The sequence below is a fragment of the Linepithema humile genome, chromosome 3 (genome assembly GCF_040581485.1).
Source record: "Linepithema humile isolate Giens D197 chromosome 3, Lhum_UNIL_v1.0, whole genome shotgun sequence".
Lineage (NCBI taxonomy): Eukaryota > Metazoa > Arthropoda > Insecta > Hymenoptera > Formicidae > Linepithema > Linepithema humile.
In genome coordinates, this window is record NC_090130.1 from 22,052,964 (window position 1) to 22,069,820 (window position 16,857).

At 45.3% G+C, this 16,857-nt stretch overlaps 2 protein-coding genes across 8 annotated transcripts in view; one reads left to right on the forward strand and one right to left on the reverse strand.

Moving 5' to 3' along the window:
* LOC105668717 (uncharacterized) overlaps positions 1 to 4,560 on the forward strand; it is a 178,916-nt gene extending 174,356 nt beyond the window's left edge. For all 5 annotated transcript variants that reach the window (XR_001100153.2, XR_010889494.1, XR_010889495.1 and 2 more), the window contains one exon: positions 3,766 to 4,560. Coding sequence is in view for 2 of the 5 variants with exons in the window: in XM_012361234.2 (XP_012216657.1) it covers positions 3,766 to 3,864 (99 nt within the window). In the remaining 3 variants the exon portion in view is untranslated. The remainder of the gene's footprint in view (positions 1 to 3,765) is intronic.
* Positions 4,561 to 4,913: 353 nt separating this feature from the next.
* The window catches only part of hth (homothorax), a 379,079-nt gene continuing 367,135 nt past the window's right edge, over positions 4,914 to 16,857 (reverse strand). For 2 of the 3 annotated variants that reach the window (XM_012361399.2, XM_067352622.1), the window contains exons 12-13: positions 11,423 to 11,588; positions 4,914 to 11,108 (exon numbers count right to left, since the gene is read on the reverse strand). In XM_012361399.2, coding sequence (XP_012216822.1) covers positions 11,425 to 11,588 — 164 coding nt within the window. In that variant the 3' untranslated portion in view covers positions 4,914 to 11,108; positions 11,423 to 11,424. The remainder of the gene's footprint in view (positions 11,109 to 11,422; positions 11,589 to 16,857) is intronic. The other variant, XM_067352623.1, reaches the window with a different exon arrangement.

Below are 16,857 nucleotides of genomic sequence, written 5' to 3' on the forward strand. Positions count from 1 at the left end.
TCTCCCTGTTTCTCTCTCCCGCTGCTCCGTCTCCCCTTTCCTTCCCCATCTACCTCCCGTTCCCTCTCCTGCGCGTTCGTCCCCTTCATTTCCCTCAGTACCGAGTTCACCCCGTTGCTCCGTGCTACAAGCACGCTACAATGCTGCCCGCCGCCGCCCATCCTGCATATTTAAGCGAGCTGTCTTGCTATGCAGTCGTTACCGCCCGCACCACCTAGACCGACCGCTCGACGACCGTTCTCCACCATCGCCGTCCTCCGTCTCTCTTCCTCCCCGCAACTCTCGCCCGTCACCCCCTTGCTCTCTCGCTCTTTCTCTCTCTTTTTCGTGGCACTTCTCTTAGTGTACAGCAGGCATTCTCTCTTCTTTCCTCCACATTTTCAACGTTATCTTTCTCCTTCGTGGTCTGCGCCACTATTCCTGCCGTTTCCGCGCCTGCGAGTCTCTCTTTGTTTTCTGTACATTACGACGCGATAAAGAATTTCTCAGGGGGATGCGTTCGTGTCTTTGAGCGTTTTTACGCCGCGTCGCCCGATTCTGACGGAAGGACCTTATAAGGCGTCGCTGGATGATCGCCGACTGCTATTCAGGATATTTTCGGACGTCTGCGTATATAAACTAAACATGTTATTTGCCAATTGATGAGCTACTCTTTTTGAAAGAAATCCTTTGTAATATATTATAGGATTATGATGCTTATATGAGCGTAGAAATATTTTATGCACAGATGAATATAAAAGGTATAAAGTTCTCGTAACAACATGTATGAATTAAAATATCTTTCTTTAATTTTAATTTTCACTCTCTTTTCGAGAAAGAAAGGATGTATTTATCATAATTTTGGGAAAACTGAGAACATGAAATTGAAATCATTATAATAAAGAAATATGAAGATGAAAATAATGATGACAAAGTTTATTTCAATAGTAAAACGTAAAGATTTATTGTACAATACATTCAAAATCGCTCCAGAATTGATACTTGTATAATGGTTTGAAGTCAAATCCAAAATCTCTCGGAGAGAAATCTCTAAAGTTTATTTTGACATTTGCACATTTCTATCTTGCAAAATTCAAATTGACAACTGTTGATTTCGACAAAGATCTTTGTTATCAAACGATTCGAGCGTTTACATCGAAATATCATCAACGTCGAAAACAGCTGGCGGGCTGCTCGTCCTGAGGCGCCCTCAAGAATAAGGGTAGCGCGCTCAGGAGTTACGAAAAACGTGAGGGCGCGTGCGCTTGTGGCACAAGTATCGAGGACCGAGTCGGTCGCGGCTGGATGACGGCGGCGGGACGAAGGGTAGCAGCAGCGGCTGCGGAGAGCGTAGTAGCGGATAGCGGCGACGGTAGTGGTGGAAGCGAGCCCGGGGGTTGCGTTCCGCCGGCGGGGGTGGAAGTTGCGCGAAACCGAGGGTTGCCCGCGCCGCTCGCTCGTACTCGCTCGCACTCGCACCCCCGGCTAGCCGGGGGTGTTGCCATGGTTACGGCGCTCGCGCCTTGACATTGACAAATGGCTGGCCGAGGGTGAGCCGAACACAGCGCCGCTTTTACATATGCAGGGACACCCATTTGTCCGTACGTGGGCGCGAGGGAAAGAGAGAGGACGGTGACGGCGGCGGCGGCGGCGGCGGCGGCGGCGGCGGCGGCGGCGGCGGCGACGGCGGCGGCGGTGGTGGCGGCGGAGAGTGGTGAAACGAGAGGGAGAGACACCGACGACCGCCGACGACCGTCGGTAGTCGGCCGCCTGCTACCACTTCGCCACCCGCTTCTGGGCTACTGTGCTACCCTGACGGAATCATGCCACACTCGAGCTGTTTATTGGGGAATGGATCTCGCGCGGTCTGTTTATGCAGCGCTGATGAATGGCACGAGTAATTCCCGCGACCACCACTGCCGATTACTTATGCCCGAAAAAGAAAGAAATCAATTTCGGGCTCCTCGAAGAGTTGTTCTGCTCTGGAATAATCTGGAAAAAGATTTCACTTGAACTTAGCTTTCGGCGTCCTAATAGAATTATTGTGTATTGAAGTCTTCTCTGTTGGTAGAACTTTTGTATCACGAGATTCTTTCATTATTTTCTAAATTGTTTAGCAAAGGTTTTTAATGTATACCAGCTATATGATTGTTCATAGATACTTTGACAGCTACAATTTTGTTATTAAATAAATTTTGCGCATGACAAAACCAATAAAAAGTGCAAATGAAATGGCAAAGTCAAATCAAAGCATCAGATACAAAGAATCGATAAATTACATATATTGAATGAGGGAGTCATATGTGCGATGAAGCGTTTTACATCATCATAACTTTTAATATGCATTTCAGATACGCGATTTACGAGTACATTGAGTGGCAGACTACGGCTTTGATCATTGCCAATCAATGACTGTCAGTACGAGCTTTTCGTTAACATGTTGCACCTGCACGAAACACGCCACATTCGACCTGTCTATCCACCGAATGCGACCTATTTATGCGTCGTTGACACTTGATACGTACAAGCGCTGTCGCTTAGTCACCAATTACTTTGACGACGTACTATCACGGCCGGTTTAGCTATAACTTGCACAATGACTCCGTAATCAAAACATGCAATTTGCACTTTATGTTACATTTGTGTCTTTAATTTGTCTCTCGAAAATGATATTCCTCGCAATAAAATTAAATTAATAACTGAGCAGTGATGTGTAAAAAAACGTTGCAGCATCAAACTCATAACATTTTTGGAGAAATCTTTTTTCAAGCATCATTCGTGTACAATTAATAACGATTTTATTATATATACATGCAATCGATAAAAATAATCCACTTAAAAAAATGTTACGATTATATTACTGGAATCGAAAGAAATAAAGAAAAAATAAGAGGCGCGTGTTGCGTTAAAAATTGAAAGTTAATAGCACATCGGACACCAAGGGCTTGAAGTTCATTCTTAGTGTCGGTTTCCCGATCTAAGCACGTTGAGCGAGGATCGAGGTAGCCGTACGGCGTCGTAATCGTATCCCGAGAGAGAGCAAACGATACTAGCCCTCATCCTGGCAGTGCTTCGTAATAACAACCCCCCGGCTTCGTGAGACATAAACGGGCGCCTATCGCGCATTACTACCCCCGAAGTGGCCACTCCCTTCTAGCAGGCCAAGCTCAGCTCTAATATCTCATTACCGCGCCACCAGTCAGCCGTGCCGTCCTGCCATTACGAGATTGTTTGCTCGCGGGGCCTTCCCGCGTCTAATATATTATCGGCTTCCTAACGCGCACCACCGCGTTAGACGACGACCGAGTTAGTTCGCCGAACTTTCTAACGGCTTCACGGATCGCCTGGTTCGACGGCTGATTAAAGCCACCAGCGCGATTTCCGGCTAATGCAGAAATTGCTCCCGCTTCGCGAATGAGCAGCCGAATCCGCTCGCGAAACTTTCTTCCGCCCAACTGGCTCATTTTAGCAACGCTCTGCGGAGAAATATAAAGATAATTTGACTGTCAATTGCTTTATTGCTTGATCAATTACAGAGCGAAAAAAGAGCAAAAGAATCTGTTTCGATAAGATAGATGCGTTTTATTACTATTTTCAATTATTGATGAAATTATATATTCAAGTAAAAAAATAATTTTTTTAAATAACATGTTTGAGTGAAATGAAACAAAGATTACGCATGTTTAACTCATAAATTTTAAACTAATATTATAAATATTATTACATTTTAATATAAATATCGACTTAATATCGTTAGCTTGAAAATAACTAATGTTTGTTTCGCAGAGATGGAGAGGGCGGTTCCGCAAAGAGGTGGACAGAAGGAAAGGGACGGAAAATTTCGGCTGCCGCGCATTCCTCGATATCACAGCCGTGTCTCGTTAACTTCTGGCACCGACGACGCCGGGTGAACTGCCGACTCGGCGCTTTCGCCGGATGACGCCTGGCAGGAAGCATCGATGGCAGCAAAAATAATTGGTACCTTCCCCGATTCTCAACGGTGCCGCGTAACAAGGTCCATTTCCATGGAATAACCATCAGCGGTAATTGGCACCTACAGCAACACCGCGATGCTCTCTGGTCCTCCACCCGCCCTATCATATTTCAGAGCGGGCGGTGCGCCGAGACAGAAAGAGATGCGGGGAGGAAACTCTCGGTCCGAGGGATGCGTGCGGATCGCAAATGTGTGTTTTATACAGCGACGGCACCCTTTCGCTTTTCAGCCGCGTCCGGAGAAACGACTACGGGGATGGCGGCGGATAACAAAGCGGTGCCATCGACAGCTCGCTAACAACCCTCCGCCCCATCTCATCCGCCAAGATCTCCGAGCTATAAAACGTCGGTCATACGAGGAGTGGCCCGCCGATTTTGAAACGACGATGTCGCCCATTTCAACGATCTTGACAAGAGTTTACGTTCTTCTGCAGATTACCCTTCCGTTAAGCGCCAGTGGGGGCGTTTCCTCACTGTCACGCGATTCTTCAACGAGATCTGTTACACAGCCCCCGATATTCAATTGTACATCATGCTATCAGTCTAATAAAATTCAATGTATCGTGACAGTTGTGTCTTCCAGCTATTTTTCTTGAAAAAAAAAATCGAGGATCGATTTGAAGGAATTTCAGGTATGGAAACACTCGCGACAAAATGCGAGACGCGTGTGATGCTCGAATAAAATTATAATCTCTTCGGTATCGAATTATTATTACCCGTTCATTTTTTTTTTTTTTTTTAATTTTATGTCACAGAACTTCGAGTGCAACCAGAAGAAAAAGAGGTAAATTAAATCGATTCATGTTGGAAAATAATACCGCACAGCTGCGATCGAGAGAGTTAACGTCGTCTCTTTCGAATTTCATGCGAGACTAATCGGCATCAGCGGCGTCGCGACGTTTTCTCACGAGCGTGCATAATGAAGTGCAACACAGCGAGTGTACACAAGATGTAGCATTTAATGCTCACGTTTCAAAAAACACTATACAATGGACACTCTCTAACATAGACCACCTTTGACATCGTCCTTCCTTTCATCGTCGTCACGTGTTCGATCCGTGAGTTTAATGAAACAGAACCGAGTCAGTTTTCAAGTACACAAATGATCGAGTGTGATCTCTTTCGTCTCTCTGTGTGCCTTGCACTCGTGTGTATGTGTGTATATATATGTGTGTGGGGATGTGTCCGTGTGTCGTGTAGGTGTGTGTACGTTTTTTTATGTGTGCACTGTGCGTGTGTGTACCTGTGTCTGTGATGGCTCGAGACGCTTGCGTCCTTTAGTACAGCTATATGTATGCACGTAGTCCCATAATACTTAATACTTTACATCAACGCGCGGTATCCCGATACGGAGATCTACGATCCTCCGTTCAACTCTTGACCGCAGGCGCGGTCTCGCGGATCTCCACACGTTTCGTTTCTCCACATTTCCCTTATCTTTCGTATACGCGAGAGTGTACAATCCGGGCAACGAGCACGTCTCCTCCGCTCGCGATAAGCACGTAGAAAGGATTTTCGACTGCCATACATAACTACACCGTAATCACATTTTTCTCCCTCGCACACATTTTCACACCCGCATCCCGCTTCCTCTCTTTTACTCGTCTCTCTCTCTCTCTCTCTCTCTCTCTCTCTCTCACTCTCACTCTCTCTCTTTTCCCCTCTTGCTATCACAATCGTAAGTTAATATCGAAGAGCGATACGATTTACAAAGCAGAACACAATTCATTTCATTCTTTTTTTTTTTTAATTTATTTGTAGTTCTTTCCTTACTTTAGGGCTTTGATAGGTCTTCAATACGCAAACAGTTGCAAAAATCTGATTCCATACCGATATAATAAATTTTTAGCTTACTATACATCGTGACGCGTCACCATCATATCAGTGCTTACAGACCCCGTTATGATCGATTCACACTTCTATCATGATCATAATAATAGTCGCCGTGATCTTTATCACGACGACACGAATGAGCTGTTTCATCATCATTATGATCATTGGCAATCGTCGACGTCGTAGTCATTTTTATCATCCGTAATTATACAATAATTATACACTGTTTCATCTCCGGCTTGCTACTGCTCACACACACATACACATGCATTTCCTCTCAACCGCTATATTCTTTCTCTCTTTCACTCTCTCTTATACATTATTCCATTCATATTTATTTTCACACATACGTACGCGCATTTATTCTCTTCCTCTCTCCCATTGCCTTCGTCGCTCGTGTCGCTGCTCATAAAATCTTTGTTACGATTTACCCTCTAACATGATTATTACTTAGATAGACCTTACTGTTACTTCGTATACATTTTTAAGGCGATGATTCAATCGAGTGAACTCATTTATAAAACGAACAGCCAATACGACGTCCGGTCGCTCCGATCTTTGCTCGGGTCGTGCCGATATCCGCGCGCGTGCTCGATCGTGCGATCATCTTCCCATCCGCGAAACGCATCTGTCAAATTTTCCAAAATAATTCTGTATGTTGAATTTCCTTGTAAATATATGTATATGTAACAATATTTCAATAGATCGCTTTTCCACATAATATTGCAAATAATATTATTTAAAAATAAAAATAATATTAATTACAAACGTATAAGTACGGTATTTTGTGGGTTATTTCGCAATCAATTTTATAAATATATTTGTTGTCAATTGTTTTTTCAGATGTAACTTTTCGTCGGGAAATCAATCGTTCGTATACGACCGCGTATAATGTGTTGTCGTGCGCGGCCAAAGACGGGTATCAACAAAATTAAACAATATATCGAGCAACAAATATAATTCGTTAAAATGCACCGTCGCCCTTGGTACCGCGCACGACGACAGGAGAAACATCGGCCGTCGTCGATTAGTAGATTCTTGTGATTGTCTCGTTCTCGATAATTATTTATAGATATAATTACTTTTAGCATTACATTATTTTGATATCGCGGGGATCGACGCGTGCTGAAATTACTTACGTATCTTAAAACTGATTCCTTGTGCATGTGCGCGGATCGTCAAGTGATAAAATTAATCAAAATCATCACGTTAAGAGATCCTCGCCGACGGTCTCGCGTGCGTAATCTCAGCGGCGCGATCTCGCGCGCAACGTATACAATTTCCGTCCGTCTTATCGTATACCGTTTTCATCCGTCGCAGTGATCGCGATTAATTTCCCCGACGAGAAGGTTGGCGCGGCGCGTATCGAAGAATCCGTTGAATTTATACGAATCGCAGGATCCTTCTCTTTGCGCTTTACTACTTATCTTGAAGAGGGACGGCCGAGGATCGCACAATCGATGGGCGCGCGGTGCACGTGGAGGAGCCACGCATTCGCGCGACGAACGCGCTACGTAACTTACGAATTGGAGTAAAATTCTTCCGATTTAACCAGGACCGTAACTATACTGACTTTTCTCGCACCTGAGTCTTTCGGTATACGTGGGTTATCTTTTTTTTTTTTAGTTTAGTATACTAGAACGCCGATTGCGCGTTTGGCGCAACGTTTGCAACGCCGGTGTTCCTCCTCTTTTAGCCGTGCGAAAAAAACCGGATGGCTCGCAGACAATCTCGGAGTCGTTCTCGGAACTTGCTGCGCGGTGTCGTTTTCGGACAGATTTCGTGTGGGATATGTCGCGAGGAACACCGGCGCGTCGCCCGACGCGCCGCTCGGCTCTCGGCAGGAGCAGTTGTGTTACATTAAAATTTTTATACAAGATTTGCGTGTATGCGGGCGTATTGAAAATATCGATAAAATTTTTGTCTTATGCTCTTTCTCTGTTTCTTCTCGCGCCCTCTTCCTCTACTCGCGTCGTTCTCTCGTTTTCGCTCGTCGCGCTTCGTCGATCAGAGAGGATGGCGCCGACGATCCATCCTTCCGAACGAACCGTCGTGTCTCGATCGTCGAGAGATCAACGAGACACGCGTCCACGCGTGACGCGTGTGACGTTAACGAGGGGCGGTTTTTATTATTTCGTACCCTTATTCGTCGTGAATCCGCTCTCACGTATAATCGACGTTTTTAATTTCATTAAAATTTTTCTCTCTTAATAAACATGCTCTGTCTGGCGTATCGCGTTATAAAGGTCTCTCGAAAATTCATTCCCCTTCTTCGTAAACGCTCTTCCCCCTCGCTCCTGTTCCCTCAATTGCGTGTTCGTTTCTTTCTTTTTCTTACTCTCTATCATCGTTTGCTCGCTAACATGTTTACGTATATCAGGGACGTGCGCGCGATAAGATTCGTATAGAAATATAGAGATTCCTCCACAACACCGTAATGGGGGAACGAGGGACAAGCGATTGGAAGAGATAAATACAGATTGGAAATTGATTGCATTCTACTTCTTCCTTCGTTCGATTGCGCCTTCGAAACTAACATGTTATCGGATGAAAAGGACAATTGTAATTTTAACAAAGCTGCATGGCGAATCGTACGGAGTAACAAAAAATACCGGAATATCGGTGACGTAAAAACGGACGCGCGAATTGGAAGGAAAAACAAGTACGAGGAAAATGGTAAGTAAAAAGACGAGAATTCGTGTCCTGATTTTTTGCGATCGGCCGTAACAATAAGTCGCGACTGAACGTGTGTGCAAAGAAACGCGCGCATACAAGAACAAAAAGGCGGCGGTATCGCGGTGATGCCGGTCCGTCTTTGTCGACGAGGAAAGGATAAGGAAAGTGTCAAATTCGAAAGGACTCCCCTGCACTGCGAATTCACTGCTAATTGCTTTCGAGAGAGAGGAACGTCCGCGAGTACCGATTGCAAAAGCGCGTGAGCCTTGCTGATGTGAGCACCTCGACGAGTATTTCGTTTCCACTCGTCATAAGCGAGCATCTGGCTGGACAAAATCTCGATCAGCATCGCTGAATCTATTGATGGATACGCGAGCAGTCCTGAACAGAAGTAAACTTTACGAGCGGCCACAAGTCGCGCGTCGCGATTTCTTTCAGGGACTCGATGCAATTTCAACGAGCGTACGTTCGATACAACCCGATCGTACATTCGCGTTTCAATTTCTTTCGGAAATGGATTTTAACATTAATTTCAACTCGTCTCAATTGTGATCGCCGAGGTGTCAGTGTGAGTACGATGCTGTTCGTTAGGCGGAAATCAGGGAGAGATAATGAACATATCGACGTGCATTTCCGCTGTCTTACGAAAATACGTACACCGAGATCATAACATCGTATGTATTGGCTTATTAATATATACGCGCGGTATGATACGCGATGTTATATCGTTTTGTCGGTCGTTTATTTCTCTCCTTATTTCGCGCGTACTCTTCCTTCTGCATTCCGCGAACTCTCATTGAAAATATATAAAGGAAATAACGACGGACCGTTCCTCTCGATCTCTTGCCCGACTCTTTCCGCTCTCCCCACTCTCGTTTTTCTGCCGCGGGAAATGTCAACGCGTCGGAAAAGCGAGTGCAAGCTGATACGCGCATGCAGAACGGTCCTCCCAATCGAATTCCGTCCTCTTCCTTTTCTTATTTTCACAATTGAATTAACTATTTATACAGAATATATTATAATAAACTGTAAACGTGTATTTCCGTTTAATTATCTTTATGGTCGTGGGAGAGCTATGTTTCTGTATAGCTGTGTGTACGTGTACGGTTATGTGTCCGCATATACGCGTGTGTCTCTCCGCGAAAGCTGAGAGAATGGCGTCTCGGCGTGTGTGTGTGTACGAGTGTATGTCACTTGTGCGGGAGCGGGGGTTGGATTGGGTTGGGATTTTAGAGGGTGGGACTCTCGGAGGGATATCGCTGCGTCATCGAGTGCACGACGAAGAGCGTCAATCCTCTCTTTCTCTCGCGTTTTCACTGGTATTTATATCTCCGTTTTTATTTATATCTAGAAATCCCTCAGCACGTTTACTCACTTATATTCTCTCACTCGCGCCACTCGCGTCTCCCGCTCTTCTCTCTCGAATTGCGCGGAAAAATTCTCTTCTGCCTAATACGCGTCGGCAATATACGATAATTGTCCCAGTCCAACTACAACGCTCGACTTATATTACAACCGGGGTCACACGTTTTTTTTACTCCGTGTTATGTATATATATATATTTATATATATATATATATATATATATATAATATATTCTTCCTTTAATTAGTAAATTCATTTATAATTAATAACTGTACAAATTTTAATGTCTCCTATATTTATATGCAAGTGAATGGTCGACGCTCGAGTCCGGCACACGCGTCGATATCATTCGGCCTAATTCTCCTCCGCGGTTGCGTCCGTTTTTTGTTTTTATATAACTTTAAACATCTCCCGTGCCACTTAATAACCTTCTTTTTCTTTTCATCTCCTTTGTCTCGCTATTTATATTTATTTATAATATATATATATATATACATACATATATATATATATACATATGTATACATACATATATATATATATACTCCCACTTTACTTTTTTTTTTCTTCGTATCTCTCTTTCCTTTTTTTCTCTCGTACTCTGTTTTTATACCTCTCTTGCGTCGTCTGTGCACTTGAACATTCTATTCCGTGCGAGCACCGGGTTTGCCTCTTTTTTTTAATGTACATGCCCGCTAAATTGCCTATATATCACTTATATCTCATTAATATATTTCGATCGCGACGGTATTAAAATTTAACATTTAAATTCTTCAATCACTACAATATTACACCGCGATATTTGTACAAAGAACAATCACATGAATTTCCTCGCGACCGCGTCACTCTCCAGACCAAGCCGCGGCTTAATTCTCCTCGTGTCCTTTTTTTCCTCGCATCGCCACTTTCCGCGACGACTTCGCTCTGTCTCTCGCGCAATCGTCCTTCCTTCGATGGTTCCACGATCTTCTCATCGGCCTCCTGTGGCGTTCCATCCGCCTCGTCTTGCCTCCTTGAACCGGGAACCTTTGCCCTTTTCCTTCCATGTCTCTGCCTCTCATTCTTGGATATCCGAATGTCACGAATGTCGACATGCGGCATGGTAAGAAACCGTCGGGGCTACCATGGCGATCGTTCTGGAGACCACGGATCATCGTTGTCCTCCGATTCTGGTCTATGCCAGCTGGAACACGGTAGGTCCGTCACGCTTTTCATGTCGCTAGAACCGTCGGTCCACCGGCCGTTCCGTCGTGCAAGTACTTCTGGAACACGCAGAGGTTGCCGGTCTTCAATTTCGCGCGATAATTTTGCTTCGATGTTAAAGATAAAAAATATATAAATGTTTTCTTTTTTTTTTTTTTTTAACAGTTGATAACCTACTTTGTTCATGTACTTAACTGGTATTAATATTTTTACTCAAGATGAATAAGAACTGGTAATTGATGACAAGTTTCTTAAATGACATTGCCTTTGGTTGCCGTTATTTTTATTCGTGTAAATCGCGAAGGTAGGTATTCCAAATTCCGGCGCGAAACTGATCAAAGTGTCGATTACAGCATCAATGTGTGATACAAACCTTTATAAGTGATGTCCATAGTACTCCGGATAATGGTACTGATTGTGGAAGGCAGGATCGCCAGGCGGCCGGTGCATCATGCTGGCCGCCTGTCCGTCCATCATGTAGCCCATCGTCGCATCCGGACTGTACGCCCCGCTTGGTCCTGCGGACAATGGTGGAAACACTACACGTTACTACGGTTAGATCTCTGTTCCGTAATTGGCAGGCGGGTACTGGACAAGCTCGCCGCCGACCCCTTCCAAAGTTCTCGAGGAACTCGAGAACTCGATGACCACTCGATACTCGGTCCCCTCGTCGCAAAGAGGCAGGATGAGGGAGATCGAGAGGAGCACGCGTCGAGGGGCACGGCGAGCTGTGTGATGCGATTCGCCAAAGTCACGATCACGACTTTGATAACTCCTTGTGTGTGTATATGTATATATATATATATATATATATATATATCGCAAACTCGGACTTTCTTAACTTCAAGTTGTTTTGCTTCGCACTTTTTGCACCGCGTGTTAAAGAAATACAAATAAGTTTCTTCTGAACTAATTCCTTAAAAGATCGTGACGTTGGCGATATCGATGTGTGCGTGTGTGTATATTATGCCTTTCTATTAAGATTCCAACAATATTTATTAAAAACTTGCTGATATTTTAATTATAATCACAATTATAATTTTTTAAATTATTGATAATATAAATATGCATTCTTCAATCGTTAGCAAAAAAAAAAAACAAACGATAAATCTGCAGTTCTCGCGATTGCTAATGAGCAAGAAGGGACACGTTCCTGCGCGCGCAAGTAACCGATCGCCATTAATTTAGAAAATGTCGAACGGATCAAGCGCAGCTGAGAATTCAATCTCGCCCGAGCATTTCGATGTGCAACGTGACGACAGCTCTCCTTTCTCTATCCTAAGCGGTAATGGAGCCTCGGAATCCACGAGAGAGACTCCCCTAGTTTTAATGTCGGTATCTTAATGTATATTGCCACGATAAATCAAGGGCACTGATTGCGTCCTACCCTCTGCACCAATACACGCTCGGCCGACGCGGAGCGTTGATGAAGACGGAGAGAATGAAACGCGTACACGAGTGTGTCGCCGAGATCCGAAACGCACGAGGGCTCCACTGCCATTGTGAAATATTTCGGTAAGCCTTTCTTATGCTAAAATCCGTCCCCGATATTGTACACAGTTCGTCATTGCAGACTTATCAACCGCGGCGTAATCTACAACGACGTTGCGAACCGGCGCGAAGAATTTTGCGTAGAACAAAAAAAAACACACATATTTCGCTCTAGAACCTCGAATGGATCATATCGATCAGCAGTAGCATGAGCATATATAACATTAACAAGAACATCTCTGCGTTCCTCTGCGAATTACGAGCTTTGTTAATTAAGCCGCCGGTTTCCGGGAGTTCGCGGAAAAGAGTGCCAATTAAGGCTCGCAACCGTTGGAATCATTCTCACAGAATCGCGGGGCCAACCGGTATATCACGGTTTCCCACGGCTCGCTGGATTTTCCATCAGCGATTTGTCAAAAAGCAGGAAGTCCGCGAAGCTCGCTTCCTCTTTCTTCCCCGCACCCCCCGTTGTCCTTTTCACCGTCTCGGTCTCGCCGACGAGTTCTTCTGCAAGACGCGTCGTCACTGTTTCAAACAAACTCGCCGCGCTTTACTTTGCCAGCGACCGAATCGTAAATCACAATTATTGCAAGCGCCCCCTCCGCTCGAGCTCTGTCTCTTTCTTCGGGTTTCCTTAGGAGTGTTTTTCGACCGCGCGCGATGCTCTCCGCTCTACTCCCCGCTTCCCACTCGGTGAGCACGAATGATCATTATAAATCCAGTGACATCGGTAGCGCGAGGCATCGACAGCGACGTGAATGTTTTCAGCCGCGCGAGGCATCTCGATTTCTCCGTCGTTTCGAAAAAAAAAGTAGAAAAATATTCAGATACGAACCAGCGCTATGCTGGTAACGTCTTATTTATTGAATTATTATTTATTTTAGAAAATCGAATCCCGTTATGTAAACAAAATATGACTTGAGTTATCTACATCGCGAAATCTATGTGACATTATCAATTTAAATTTTGTACGAAAGTCATAGCTGTAAAAAAGAAAATAATTGGACGGCTTTCGTATGAATAAATCACGCGGGAACACACACACACATTTCGAAATTATTATTCGCGATTAAAAAAATTATTTTGACAGGCTCACTCAGGCCAAGTGAGTTGCGTAACAGTCCATTTATCGAGAACCGTTACGTGCCGCGATGTACGGCGTAAAGCGCGACGATGCCGATTCGTTCCCCGTTTCTCAGCGGAAAAAAATCGAAAGGTTATAACCGATTTCGCAACTGCAAGCGCAAAGTGCTCCCGAGTAGTGGAAATGTTTTGTCCCGGCATACCGTATTTTGCGCCGCGCGGAATGTAGCCTCATATTATAGCCACCACGGGTACGATATCCCGCTAACGAGGGATGCGCGCTTGTAGTGTGATTAAACCGCGCTATAACGCAGCGGGGCGTCCTGGGATAGCCGAGACGAGCCACAATATGGGAAATTAAGGAATCGCTCTTCTCTTTGCAGCGATGCAACATCGACGAGAGAAACTACGGAGCGGGATCCGGTTGAGCCGCGGTGAAAAGGGGCAGCTTGACGCAAGAATTCCTCTCGCGAAATCGTTCTTTTCTACGCTTGCAAATTGCGAATCGTTAAAACACTCGTGCAAGATTCGATCGGATGAAAAATTATTCGCTGCAAATTAGATGCGATGGAAAAGTTTTCGCGCGGCGACACATAAGCGAGCCAGATGACGATGTATTAATATCCGCCGTGCGATTGAATTCTGTTATCGGATATTTAAATATAGATGTACAGATTTAATTTCGCTCGAACAATTTAAATATACAGCTTTTACATAAATACGAAAAACCGAAGCTACTGTTTCAGCATTTAAACGCAATATTTAAACCTGTGCTGTTTAAATATTTAAAAAATAACAAAGACACCACGATTAGATTGATCGAGCCGCGTACATTAATAAATGAAATCCCTGTCGAGTTTGCCCGAAGATAAAATCGGGATCTATAAAAGCATCCCGGGAATTTCCCGTGAATAAATCATGAGTCGCATTGCGGAGGATCAAAGATGAAGATCGCGTACAGCCGGATCCACTATATGAAACCTTTGAGCTATCGCCTCGTTACGCTTTAATTAACAAAGGCGAATTATCGCTGGCTATTATCGCCGCCTTAATGGCTGTTCTTACGGCGTCGGGAATCCTCGGGGCGACTCTTCAGAGTCATCCGGGGAATTCGTTGATTCTCCGACGCCGGCCGGATACCGCAAGGACGAAGGACGTTATTTCTGTCCCGGACTTAAGCCAAAGTAGGGTCAATTCGATGAGGTTGGAGCCCACGGTGCAACGAGACCGCACGACGATAGGAAAAACGCCGCATGGCGTAATGCAATAAAGTTCCCCGGTCGAGGTCGGTTCGCCGCTTGTATTTCGGTAACGTGTAAATCCACAAAGCTACCCACCGGCTCCTGGCGTCCCACCGCCCTTCTCTTCTCCTCCTCCCCTCCGTCTGTCGTCACATGGATTCGTTGGCTAGGAAGCCGGTGTACACCAAGCTTTACCTACACCGAGCGACTGATAATTTACTTAGGCGAATTCACCGCGGCACGGTAGGAAATGAGACAACTGGTTAAGCCGCCGAAAAGTATTACCGTTTACGATGATTTTTCGAATCTTTAGCGTTTCTCGATAATTCGATGTAAGATGAAAACGTGCTCGAGTATGTTTCACGCTCGCTGTTGTAAGATTTATAGATGTAATGTATTTATAATTATAGCAGTAAAATTGTACAAATGTATTAATAGCGGAAAGAGATCTTTGAGAGGATAGCAGAAACTGGATCTTCCACCATTCACGTAGCAAAGCCGATCGAGTTTCGTAGCAAGCAGGTTCGAATATTTCCTCACATTCATTAAAGACACTATCTTCGTAACTGAACGAAATTTGCTACCGACTCATTAACTTGATACTACGGCGACCGATGGCAGAAGGGCCTGGAATTGCCTTAAGGTGGATCTAATTAAACTTTCGCGACAGACTCGTTCGAGGTGGTGGAACGTCGAAGTTCGGCCGCGAGACGGAACTGCTGCTTCCTTCGAAGTAGGAGAAGAAAATAAGTAGAAGCTTAAGGATGAACTACTTCGCAAGAGGATATGTTTCCACGGCATTCCAGCGTCGTTGCGCTGAAATTTATGCGAAACCTGGGAAGTTTCTCAGGCTTTTTGAAGCCGCTGACTTCGCGTATAATGTCCGCGGTTTAACATCCATCCAGCACGGCCGGCCGGATAATAGTCGAATTTACATGAAAATTGCGCTCCGATTTATGTCCGAGGGACTTAATGAGATCGTTCGGGAGTTTTGCAAAACCGGGCAGCCGTCCGAAATCCCATTCGACGAATTCGGCCGCGGAACACGGGAACAACATTAGTAGTAACTTATGGTTGCGGCCTGGCTGGATGCCTGCGTTCATAGAAGCAGGCGGAGTGCCGAAGGTATGGAGGCGTGTAAGGTGGTCTGCTCTCCGGCTGCCACCGGTGCCTCTTAGACGAGCGGAGGAATCCTTACGGAGGTTATAGTGGGTGGCGCTCTCCAACTTAGTTGGCGGCGACACGCCGAGTGTTCACGCCGAGTTTCCGTCCGGAGTTCCGTCGGAGTTCAAGCCGGAGTTCTCCGCCTCGCCAGTGGGTTCGGTATAACCCGACCTAACGTTACCGACAGAGTTTCCCGGAGCTTTCGCGGAGGAGGGTGCTAAAACCGCGAACGAGGTCGGCGAGAGAGATGAAGAGAGACAGAGGGGAGATGAGGAGGCGGAGAAAGAGAGAGAGAGAAAGAGGCGACGTAGCAAGGACGCCTGCGAGAGAAAGAGCGAGGGGAAACCATGATAGATATGAGCAGTCTAAGTAACAACCATCAGTTTCCGGAGTTCACCGTGGCCGAGTGTAGTAACGAACTTCCACTCAAGATTTAAAGGAAGCACCCAAGTTCCACCTCGTCCCGACGCCCCGCCCGGAATTGACGACTTAATTAGCGACCAGGCGCGGAGCGTTAAGTGCTCGACGAAAAGGTCCACGAAGAAGTGCTCCGAAGCTGCGGCGTACCGGCGCGCGAAGGATTAGCCGGTTAAACCGGGTCGGGCAAATTGTCGGGTTTCACTTTCGCGAGGCTCCGTCTGACAAGTCGTAACGCCTCGCGGATATTCATTTTGTGACGCTTATTAATTCAATTACACCGATCAGCGTAGCGTTCCCACCTTTCGATCAGATATTCCCGATTAAATATTCTTCGAATGTCGTGCTGCGCGCGTTATCGCGTTTCATTATATCGGACATTAAAACTTAACTGGGATATGCAAAATGCGAA